Here is a 12,697-nt window from a genome sequence, read left to right as displayed (position 1 = left end):
AGCCTCAGCAAAATCTCTTGAGCATCCCAGTACCTCTCTTGAATGCCTCATCCGTGGAATAAGAAGGGGGTCAGGACAGGTTATATTCAGTTCCTGTCACTTCCCCTTCCTTGGAAATGCCACACACACACAGAGTAAGGTAGTAAGAAAATGAGGTATGATAGTAAATGGACTTCTGAAGAAACAGTGGGAACTCCAACCACAAGCTGCTTTCTCTTAGTTTCAAAGTCCTTGTCCCTTTAGATGTTACTGGTGGTAATTCGAGTAGTGATACTGTGTAACAAGCGTGTGTGCCCAGGGATGACTTTGGAGACCAGGAGAGGGAATGGAAGCTGTAGAGCCATTCTGCTGAATGTGGGATTGTTCCCAAATCGCATTGTGATGGGTTAGGCTCTGTGTTGGTCACCAGACCACTGCTCTGCTGGAAACAGATTCAGGTTGTTAAGGCAAGCTGGTGGGACAATGGGAGGTGTCTGCTCTCACAAATTTATCTCTTACAGTTATTTAACTGCCTAATCTCTATGAAAATAGGTTTGTCCTTGCTAAAATTAAGTATTTCCTTACTGGAGTTATCACTTTTTAACAGCTGATAAATTGTTTTTTAGTTTTGTTTTGTTTTTTCACCTGAACTGTACCAGTTTGCTGCTGGAAGTTGTCACCTCATGTTACAGTTCCACTTCCTTGTTACTTGAAAGGAACTGCTGGGGCAAATTGGCACAGCATTTTTGGTCTAGATAAAAATCTAAGCAAATAAGGTGAGCATGTGCTACTTGTGTTGTCATTTACTTTTAGTAAATGTAAAATGTGTTAAGTAAAATGTAAAACCTGAAAAATCATGTTGGTACAAGTATGTGCATGTACTTGATATGGTTTCCTACTTTGTTCTTAGTATTATGCTATTTCATAATCGTATGGCAACAACACCAGAAGAAATACAAAAAGCTCTTAAAATTTTAGAGGGGAAGAAGTCAAATGTTTTTGGTTTAAAACATGTTATAATACTGTCCAACTTGCCCTTTGTATTAATAGGATCCCAGTGGACTACAGAAAGTTTTATGTAACCTTTGTATTGAGTGATGACTATAAACAAAGTGTCACTGTTACCCAAAATCCATTCTGTGCACAGACTTTTTATTAAATCAAAATTCCCAGTCCAGGAATTCCTGGCTGTCAGCCCAGGCACCTCAGATACAAGTTGTCTTAGGTTCTTAAGGTTTTAGGTTCAGTGTGACAAGTACTGAGAAGGCTGAGGAACTTACTTTGGCTATTGAAACTTTTAACTAGATTTGTGTTTATTTTAAATTTTATTCCATTCTAAGTATCAGTACAATCTGAAAGTCACTTCTGTGCTTTTTGTAGCTTTTAGTAATTTTGGCTTCTAAAACTTCCTGGTTTCATATAACACTCCACACTATTTCTGCAGTTCAGTTTTTTTTTAAACAGGCTTTGACATACTTAACTTTTTTTTTTCCTGTGTACATACATAATGCACATCTGTGTGTATGTCACTGCTCTCAACAAGAGATCTTGTTTCAGTAAGTCAGCAGATGTTGAATTTGGTTTCCTTTTGATAATGCTTACTTGGATGCATAAAAGCTGTTTACAGAAAGGCTAGAAAAAGTTTATATACACAGCTTTAGTATGACACTTATTTTACACTGTCCTATATTGCTTAACTTACGTATTTAAATTTAGTGAGCAAATTAATTTTGCATGATACTCACTCAGGCTTAAAGTGTAATAGTGTTTTTGTGGTAAGCCTCTGAATAAAATTTTATATTGAATATTTTAGGAACTTCTAGTGTTTTCATCTTTCAATTAACTTAAATCCTGTTGTTTTGCAAATGTCAAGCACTGGATACTACTGGTATTGAACAGTTCCATATATTCCTTGATCACGTTCCTACTATCTTCTGGAACAAACTGTCTTCAAACTTACAAATATATACCTTGCTAGCAAAAAAAACCCAACAAAACTCAAAGCCAAACAAAAAGCCTTACAACAAAAAGCCCACACTACATCCTCCATCCCTCCCCCCCTCCTCTCTCTTCTCTCTTATTTAGCTCCTGGGCTTCTTTCCCTGTCAGGAAGAATTGCAAAGTATTAGTAGACATCTCACAGACAAGCTACCACAACACGGCTGAACACATAAGAGGGAAGTGGAATAGCAATGGCATTCTTCCAGGACTCTGTCCAAATGAAGCAAGTCCAATTTTAGCAGAGAAAAGGGAAGTTGTTGGGATATCTACTCAGGATGCTGAACTTTATTTGTGAGAGAGTTGGCATTCAGACTGAAAGGTGACTCTTATCTCCACAAAGCTTGTACTGAATGTAATGAATTCCATCTGGAAATGCACAGCACATTTAAGCAGCATATTCAGTGTGGATGCACAGATCATTTGGAGTGTCACTGCTTTAATGAAATAACTTTCTAAGTGTTCTTTCCTAAATCAACAGAGCTTTTCATGTATGGAGAAGAGGTCTGCAACCATATGGATTTGATTATGGGATTCTGTGATTATCTTAGCACAGCTAGATTATTTCTGCCCTAGGAAGAAAATGAGTCCCTGCATTGGCTAAAACTCTGCTGATCCAACAGCTTGTGTCTGCTGGCATATTGTTGTCCATTTTGCATGTACTCTGTTTCTGGCTTCATGCCGAGCAGGCTCGCTGTTCATGTTGAAAGGTGTTTGTGTTTTTCTGTAAACCAAACCCGTGCAGAGACAATTTCAAGAGAAGCATCAGGTTATATGCAATTGAGAAGACATTCTCACCTGGCTAGGGAGGACAGGCATGGGAGCAGCCTCTTTCTGCATGTGCAAGCCTGTATATTGGCTCAAGTTGGCTGGTTTAATACCAGCAAAGCTGCTGTGTTGTTACACTTGTGTCTCCTCCCTTAGCAGAATTGAGCTAATGATCTGCAGGCTGCAGCTCTGTGAGGCAAACCTGGGCTGTGCTCTATCAAGAGTGGAGTTTCTGTCTGTAGGTCGTATCTGCTGTGAGGTGTTGTGATTCCTTTTTGAAAACATTTGATGTTATAAACTACGAATGCCAAAAGGGCTGATTTTAGGAATCTTGTTCTAAGGCGTCAATCGGATGGAAATCATGCCCCCTCTTCTGCTTCCATAGTGGATCAGTCCCATGCATGTGTCTCACCTTTTCCCAATGTCTCTTAAGTCAGGTTTTCAAACCATTCTCTTCCTCCTCATGTAGCCAGCCCTTGAATCCTGGGGCACTTGTTCCCCCCACACTGCTGTGCCTTCAGCAGTTTGCAGCCTTCTCCTTCCTGTACATGTCTCACTTTCTCCCCAGGATCTGCTTTGCATTCTGCATTCGTGGCTAAGAGGCCAGGTGTGCCTCTCCGCTTAGAATTGGATCTCACCTCCCCAGTGGCACAGTTAACTCCTTCATCTGAACTCATGACAGAAATAAACAGATTATTAAAGCAGAAAGAAGAGACTGGAGCAGTGCTGCAGCTTCTGGGAAACATAGGCTCTTGGCATGGCACGTTATTTGTGTGATTTAACGTGCTGGAGGTGTACTGAGATGAGATAAAGTTGGAGGCATATAGCAAATATAAGTACACCTGTGACCACATGGTAGAATTTAGGTTTGTGTTCACAATATTGAGTAGAATCTAAAAAATTCTTACTACTGATTTTTAGCTTTGCATAACTTTTTCTTATAAGGATGTTTGTGTTTTGGATGGAAGCACACGTTCTGTTGATAGGCATTTTAGTAATTTCATTTTGCAGTAATAATATTTTTACAGTGTGAATATAGGCATAAATTAAAATGTGCTTGATGTATGTATAGCAATTAATCCTCGTTCAAATGTTAACGGAACTTGCTTCCTGCAACATTTTCAAATGCCAAATAAAACTGTAGATGAATGCTTAAACACCTTATTTTTACTATTGTAAGCCTACTTCTAGGTACTAGGCTAAACTTGAAAAGTTGGACTGAATGAGAAGTAGGTAAATGATGTGAAATCAAAATGTAGCTGAAAGCAGTGATGATGATATAACCTCCAAAGGGACTGGCTCATTCTGCTTTCTCAATCAGTATAATTCATTTTGGGATTTTATAATGATGTGTAAACATATAACCATGTATTAAAAGTCTTTTGTCTTATAGTTAAAGGAGCATGTCTAGTCTAGACCAACTCCTACTCAAAGATTTCTTAAGAAGAAGTTTGATAGCCATTCTCTTCCTTGTTGCAGTTTATCATACTGATTTGTGAACATTTTGGAAAACTATAAATAATTTTGATCTTGGTTTAATCCTTCAAATAAAAAGCAATCTTGGAAATGTTTGAAGCTTTAATTTATGAAAATAATACATGCTGAAGGCTGAGTATTTTATCTAAACTGATGAACACCTACTAGAAAAGAAGTAACTTATTGGTGTTTTTGTTCTTCAGAAATGGAGGAACAGAATGCTGGACCTGGAACTGAAGATTTTTAAAGGATTATGGGATTATACGTGGAAGAGCCAGCAGGCGGAATGCCTGAATGACTGAAGAACATGGGTGCTAATGCATCTAACTACCCTCACTCGTGTTCCCCAAGGGTAGGGGGAAATTCACAGGCACAACAGACATTCATAGGTAACTCTTTAAAGTTATCTTGTCACTTGTGTAAGTGTCTTGCTGGATTGTTTATACACTGGATTTGATTTGCGTGCATTATTGTTACACAGAGCTTTTATTTTCTAGGTCATCAGTTTGAATCCATTCAAGTTCAATCGTGCATGAAATTCAGTACTGTGCACTATCTGTCTGGCCTACGTGTGCAATAAGTTGATCTGCCATTTGCTAGTAAACAGATGCCAGGTTTACTTAAACAAAGTGGAGTTTTTTCATAATTAAACTGTGTGCCATCGCTCTCCCAGTTCAACAGCAGCTGCTCTTAATACTGCCTACTGTTTTCACTCTTTTTCCTCAGATTTTCTGTGAAACTGTTAGATCATATAAAAGTCTTGCTTTTGCAGTATTGGCATTGTGTTGAATATGAGTGAATTATTTCCCTATTGGTAGAAGGGAGATCTCTGATACCAAGCCTGTTAAAGTAAGCAGTTTTGAAGACAACTTTTTTCCCTGTCCTTTTCCTGTAAAGAAGGAATGGGGGTACTCACTGTCCTAGCAATATTATTTACAAGCAAGGACCTGGCTTGAATAGAAATCTGAGTTGAAGAGCTCTTGAGAAATAACTTTCTCATCCCAATCATAACTGGAGCAAGTATTACCTTTATCATCTTTTCAGTCTAGTGCAAAAAGCCCCCAGTGTAGATCTAAGTACTGTCACACTATAAATAACACATAGTTACGTGATTAATCTAATAGAAGGCAGTTTTTGAGAAGATAAATCTTCCTTAAAAAAACCTGAACCCTGACAGCCTGAACAACGATCTTAGCTGTAAATAACAAATACTTTTATAAACACTTCCTTTATGCTCAGCTTGCAACACTGAATAACTAGTTCTTTGGTGTTAATTCGTAATCACCACTGAAAGCACAATGATATCCTCAGCAGAGGAAAAAATTACCTGTGTTGTAATTTTTCTTTTTATTACATTTTGTGAGAATCCTACGTTTTGGGGATTTGAGTAGAGGACAGCCCATGAACTGTTACATGTAAAGACGTGTGCTTTGTGCTAAATATTCTGCATGTGCTTTCCTAGTCAAGGAAGAACTTACAGTATTAACATCTTGGATAGCCATGCTGTAGAGTCCCCCTTCAAGCTTTTTGTATTTTCAGTGTATCATAACTAACATTACTGATGTGCTCCAGTTTATACTTTCTAAAATCACAGCCAAAACATTTTTATTACACATCTTGGTGTACCTGATAACAGGTAGATACAGATGCTGAAACACCTTCTGAGCAGATTTTAAGAGGGGAATATTTCAAAAGCTTCCTAAGATGTCCCACAAATGTAGTTGGTATGTGGAAGGTTTTGGTGATGCTCTTCATTATTAAATTCAAAATAGAAACCTATTATGTAGTATGTCACAGTAAGTGTGCTGATTCCCTATTATTACTGATTACCTATTGAAAGTTGTGGTTTACATTATTTGGAGAAAGATCTAAAGCATGTGGCTGTCTCGTCAAGAGAAATGAGTGTTACAGATAAAATTCTTACAGAAATATTCAGATAGTATGCTGGCATCTATATGACTGTACTAGTAGAGTAAGTGTACTATCTACAACACAAACATACATGTCGTCTTCTCACTTTGTAAAGTTGGGCTCCTTTCCATCTTGACTCTTGCTTGGATGATTGCTGTCTCAGTTGAAAACAGATGTATCCTACAACTGAGAGCTGAGGTTTTTGTCACTTGTCAGAATAATGACATTTTAATATTAAATCAGCTTTTACAGATTATTTCTTTAAAATGGTAGAGGCATAAGATCTATTTACTGCACCAAGGTAGGACTGGAAATCTGGGAACTAGATTTAGAATTGGTGAATAATATGTATTAGTCACCTGATTCCTTGAATTCGTATTCAGGCCTACAGGTTTGTTTTAGTCACTGCTTCACCATTGAAGCACTGGCCTGTGTTACATTGTAAATGTAGGATGAATATTAAAAGCTGAGAACAGATCTGGCAAAGAACAGTAGATTTATGGGCTGAGCTTCTGTTCTTAGTTGATTTAATGCTGAATTTGCTTAAACTTTATGAAGAGGAGATAAATCAGTAAAAATAATGCAGTGAACTTACTGTAAAAAATACTTTTGTTTTAGTAAAGGCTTAGCTACTCATCTCCTTGCTCTTTTGTCTGCAGCACTCAGGAGGAGGATTTCACACTGTTTTCTAGGGTGGTGCATCTGTGCAAGATGTTTATTTTTGAATAGAGCTCTATAATTAGATTCTAAAATGTGTAGGCATGCAGAGGACTAGACAGATCCCATTATTCATTGTCAAGTGCCCAAGTATATTTCTCTTGGCAGTCATCTGTTTCTTGCAAATATTTGTCTGTTCAAAGCTAGATATGGTCTAGGGGCAGGAAGTACCTTTTGCTTTTTAACAGCATCTAAAACATTGATTTAATGCAAAAGTGGGGAATGAATTTCTCTTTCCTGCTGCCTTATGAAGGAATACAGCCAAGTCATAAGGGAGCTCTTCAGAATTCTTTTTTTGAGAGATATGGGACCACCAGCTGTTGTGGACCCAGGGATGCTGTGCTATGTTGGTGCATCTCTACTTCTGCCTCTGGCAAAAAGCAATTGAATGATGGCACTTTCATATAACAGTGTTACATCTACTTGTAAGAATTAATAGCAGTTTGTAGTGCTTCTGAAGGTAAATCTTCTAAGTTGTTCAGGCTACACAAATGTTTGAATGGTATTTTAGTATCTTACAATGATTCACGTGCAAGCAATACCTTCTGGCAGCCTTGAGGGAAGAAAGCAATTGAGACTGGTAGTGTCCTAGTTTTTCTCTAGCAGAATGTAAGAGAATATTCTGCATACTCAAATTTGTCATTGGAATCCAAAATACTTCTAGTAGAAATGAGCTGGCATCTTCTCTTGGAGCAGAATCTATCATTATAGAGTCAAAGTATAGTTGTGTTTCTGTTGTGAAATGTAATTGGTACTTTTTAAATATAGCAGAAATTCTAGGCTTATCTCTACCAGCAATAGACTGAATATCTACATCTCTATTATAATACCTAGTCTATCATAGGGAACAAGTTCTTATGGAGGATTTTATAGCACAACCTCTTTGTTGAAGTTGTCTTGAGTTACTACAATTCTCTTTGTTTGTGGTTTTTTTAGTATCTTGAAATTTCAATATGATTAATAACACATTGCTTGATCAAACAATGTCTAGTGTAGCATGGATAACATGGTTACAGGTCTCTCCTCAGAGAAAGAAAAGTTCCCTTCCAAAGTTTTCACTAATAGAGGAGTTGCAAAACCACTGAGTTGTATGACTTGAAGAAATTTAAATTAGCCTGGCATAAAAGCCATCGTATAAGGTTACTCAGAATTATTGCGGCTTAAATAATAAAGCAGTAGCAGTTTATAGATTGCTACAGTTGCCATGTTTTCAAGTACAATTTTGACTTGCTTCTGTGTCTCTTGAAGTTCAAGAAATACATATCTGAAAAAGCGAGGTAGCAAAAAGCACTGTGTTTTGACAGACTAGCCCATAACTTCACTGTCAAAATAGCATAGCAAAGCAGCATCCTATCAAATCTACCCAAAGCAAACAGAACTGTAAGAGAGAAATGACGGAAAGAGTTATGAAAAGCCCCAAAACCTCTGGGGCAACAAGTAGTGAAGCTACACAAGTGTACTGATGGAAACATGTTAAGTATTTGTAATAGAAAATACTACTTCAGGTGAAACTGCAATATAGCATTTGTAAATGTTTTCTTCTAGGTTTCTTCTGCTTAAACTATAGTTTTTAAGTACTTTTTAAATAAAATATTGCTTCAGTTTTCCATTACTTCTAGAAATGCAGACCCTAGTTCCTTTTTTTCTCAGTAAATTGCTATCAGTTTTACTGTATGTGCAGCTAGCCTCAAACTGACAATCGGCAAAGGTTCATTTAATGGAACATGTCAGGTATGTTGTGAGATAATGGATAATGTTGTGAGGAATCAGTTTTTCATTTCATTTCATGTTTGGGTCATAACATAGCTTGCCTATAAATTATTATTGTGGTGAAAATAACTTTATACATTAATTTTATAGTGCTGTGTTCAAAGGGTGTCTTTAATAATACAGTAAAATTTACATTCTCCGTATTCTTTTACATGGGCTGTAGGCATAAGTTGGCACCTATGGTTCTGTGGGAGGGAACTCAGTGATCTCTTCCTGCTTAGATAAGTGAGCTAAGTGCTACAGGGCTACATCAACTGGCACTACTTGGTTCTTAAAATTGAATTGAATCTTTAAATTTAAAAAAAAAAAGGTGTTAACTTCATAGCTGAAAAAAAAAATAATTGTTCCTAATGGTCAGAAAAGACATAAGTCAGGTTTCCATATTGTTGAATTATCTGATCTGAGGAGAAGAAACTGTAATTTGCAGAGACGATGATGATGATGAACTGTTTTGGTGTTACGGACTTTCCTTTAAAATTTAAAGAATAAATGTGTTTGTTCAATGTTCCTTTTTGCCTTCAGGGACATCATCCTACTCTCATCAAGGTTACGGCTGTGAATCGAAGTTGTATAGCCTTGACCATGGCCACGAGAAACCTCAAGACAAGAAAAAGAAAACCTCTGGCCTTGCCACTCTCAAAAAGAAATTCATTAAGCGTCGGAAATCGAGCCGATCTGCTGATCACGCCAAGCAGATGCGTGAACTCCTCTCAGGCTGGGATGTCAGAGATGTTAATGCGTTGGTAGAAGAGTACGAAGGGACATCAGCCTTAAAGGAACTTTATCTACAAGCTAATTTGGCAAGACCAGAAGCCAGGACGCTACAAAAAGACATGGCTGAACTTTATCAGTACAAGTATTGTACTGATGTAGACTTAATATTTCAAGAAACTTGTTTTCCTGTGCATCGGGCGATACTAGCGGCCAGGTGTCCATTTTTTAAGACGCTGCTTTCTTCCTCACCAGAATATGGGGCTGAAATAATAATGGATATTAACACAGCTGGCATAGATATGCCAATGTTTTCTGCTTTGTTACACTACCTTTATACAGGCGAGTTTGGGATGGAGGATTCAAGATTCCAAAATGTTGATATCCTCGTGCAGCTTAGTGAAGAATTTGGAACCCCAAATTCCTTAGATGTTGACATGCGTGCGCTGTTTGATTACATGTGCTACTACGATGTGGTTCTTAGTTTTTCATCCAATTCTGACTTGGTTGAAACTTTTGGTGGAAGTCAGAACTGCCTAGATGAGGAGCTCAGAGCTCACAAAGCTATTATTTCATCACGATCTCCTTTTTTTCGCCACTTGCTGCAGAGGAGGATACGAACTGGTGAAGAAATCACAGACCGAACTCTACGAACTCCAACTAGAATTATATTGGATGAATCTATCATACCAAAAAAATATGCTAAGGTCATTTTGAACTGTATGTATACAGATGTGGTGGACCTCTCAGTTTTGCACTCTAGCCCATCAGTGGGCAGTTTAAGTGAAGTTCAAGCTCTTGTAGCAGGAAAAATAAACATGACTAGGGCTGAAGAAGCTATGGAGCTTTATCACATAGCACTGTTCTTGGAGTTTAACATGCTTGCACAAGGTATGTAATACTCTCCTTGCTGTAAAAGATACGACCTTATTAGAACAATTTTTTAGCTATTTTGCAGTGTAAGTGTGCTTATTGAGTCTTGCTGTCACTGGTTGGCAATTCCAATAAGAGAAGGAATGAATTTTCTATCCGTAGGTCGTAGACAATGCATCTGTATTTTCTACAGAGGAGACATAATTTAACTGTATTGCATGTCATCAATGAAGCATGCTATTTATCTCCTGTATAAATGTTCTTGATATTGCTGATCTTTACCTACTTTCATCTAAAATCCACTTCTTGGGTATAAACAACAGGGGGAGATACAAGAGATGCTTGTCAAGAGGAGAAAATACTTAGACTTGTTATGAAATGTCCCTATATGTTAACAAGGCTGTAAACTTGAGTGAGGATTTCTGTCAAAGGGGGTACACCAAGACTATAATGTTGCTGTTGGAAGGTCAATTAGAACGACTTAATTGCGCTAGTCCTAGTCTTTAGTATCTACTTGTTTATGTACAGAACTGAAGACAGAGGCAGTCAGTATTTTCACACAAAGTTTGGAAAGTTTCACTTCTGTTGATTATTCTTGAAGTTCATTCAGATCTTGATAACAGGCTACCTGCACATGGAGGCTGCCCAGGGTTACTGCAGTCTCTGGTCAGCTGTTGGGGCACTGACCAATGAACTGATAATTCCCCTTCTGGTGGCAGGAGCTTTGCTTGCTGTTTAATCTGTTGGTGTTTGAACTGTTTAGTGAACATATTATAAATAATGACATATTGCAATTGCTTCGGGCCTTGATGGTGAGGGATGAGAATTTTACTTTTGAGCTGAGAAATGGACAAGGGAATTCACTGTTTCATCAGCAATGTGATTACTGTAATCTAGTTTAATTTTTTTTAAAGACATTCAGTCTCTACCTCTTTAACTTCCAGCTCTCAAATGAAATTTGACAAGATTGAAATCTTTATATTATAAACTATCAAACAAGTAAAACAGGAAACATATTAAGGAGTGGGTGGGAAAATGCAGGTATAAGCGTTGCAGGAAGGCAGTGTACTTATAATGGCAGCTCCTAATAGTTATATCAAATGATGAGTGATAAAAATATTAGAAACTAATCAGAACTATTGTATCTTTTGTTGAGACTGGTATTAAGAAACTGCTTTTCAGATAGTGCTGAAAGTTGAAATAATCCTGCTGCAATAAAACTGGCAGAAAACAAATGAGATAGGCTTTCTGATATAAACTACTACATTAATGTGAATGAGGGGTTCTTAGGCTCAGAATCATTGAATTGTAGAGCAATCTGGGTTGGAAGGGACCTTATAAGATCATGTGGTCCAACCTTTTGTGCGAAAGGGAGCGTAGATAAAGAGAGAGCTTATATTCTCATTGTAGCTGTCCTTTAGGTACTGGAATACTGTCATGAGATCCCCCTGAGCCTTTTTTTCTCCACAGAGAAAAGACCTAACTCCTTCTGTCTTTCCTCATAGGGCACATTCTGCATCCCTTTGATCACATTCGTGACACTCCTTTGGACCCTCTCCGGTCTGTCTGCATCTTTCTTTTGTATTTTGTTGCCCTCAAAGTACACCTAGAAACGTAACTTAATGTTGAATGGAATGCAGAAGTTGCAAAAAGTTTTACTGTAGTTGAAATACAGTGTTAAATTAATTCCTGTGCAATATTCGAAAGTTAATAATGCTTGAGAACTGGACAACTCAGAAAATGAACCGAAAGCAAGAATGGAAAATGAGTTGAAATTAAAAAGGTCATGTAAGTGTAGTTTCTCAGCCTTGGTGCATGCACACACACAAGTGCTAAAAGGATTTAGTATGCTCAAGGAATACTTAAGAGGGAATTAAACTGTGAATGAATCTCTCATTAAGACACTGAATAATTTTGTACCATTTGTAAATGTACAGGATGCAATTCTTTCCCTGAGATTGGAAACCTAAGCTGGAACAACTGGGATCTGGGGGTGCTCTGATGAAGCCGTGTGAGTTACATCAAAGCAGATAATGTAGAATCATAGAATGGCTAAGGTTAGAAGGGACGTTAAAGATGGCCTAGATCCAATTCTCCTACCACAGGCAGGAACACCTACCACTAGATAGGTTGCTCAAGGCCCCATCCAACCTATCCTTGAATATCTCTAGGGATGGGGTTTTCACTGTTTCCCTGAGCTACCTGTTCTTGTGTCTTACCACCTTCATGGTAAAGAATTTTCTCCTAATACCTAATCTCAATTTCCCCTCCTCAGGTTTTAAACCATTGCACCTTGTCCTCTTGCTGCATGCCTGTGCAAAAAGTCCTATCCCAGTTTTCTTGTAGGCCCCCTTCAGGTCTTAGAAAGCCACTGTAAGATCACCTCGGAGCCTCCTCTTCTCCAGGCTGAACAACCCCATCTTCATAGAAGAGGTGCTCCCTCCAGTCCTCTCATCATTTTTGTGGCTCTCCTCTGGACACACTCAAGGAGCTC

At 38.0% G+C, this 12,697-nt stretch overlaps 1 protein-coding gene across 3 annotated transcripts in view; it reads left to right on the top strand.

Annotated features, from left to right (window-relative positions):
* The window catches only part of BTBD7 (BTB domain containing 7), a 51,538-nt gene that overhangs the window by 13,213 nt on the left and 25,628 nt on the right, over window positions 1–12,697 (top strand). For 2 of the 3 annotated variants that reach the window (XM_030452294.1, XM_030452293.1), the window contains exons 2-3: window positions 4,425–4,610; window positions 9,142–10,221. In XM_030452294.1, coding sequence (XP_030308154.1) covers window positions 4,529–4,610; window positions 9,142–10,221 — 1,162 coding nt within the window. In that variant the 5' untranslated portion in view covers window positions 4,425–4,528. The remainder of the gene's footprint in view (window positions 1–4,424; window positions 4,611–9,141; window positions 10,222–12,697) is intronic. The other variant, XM_030452295.1, reaches the window with a different exon arrangement.

This window comes from Calypte anna, chromosome 5A, assembly GCF_003957555.1.
Source record: "Calypte anna isolate BGI_N300 chromosome 5A, bCalAnn1_v1.p, whole genome shotgun sequence".
In the NCBI taxonomy this organism is placed as follows: domain Eukaryota; kingdom Metazoa; phylum Chordata; class Aves; order Apodiformes; family Trochilidae; genus Calypte; species Calypte anna.
This window is presented reverse-complemented; position numbering and strand designations above follow the sequence as displayed.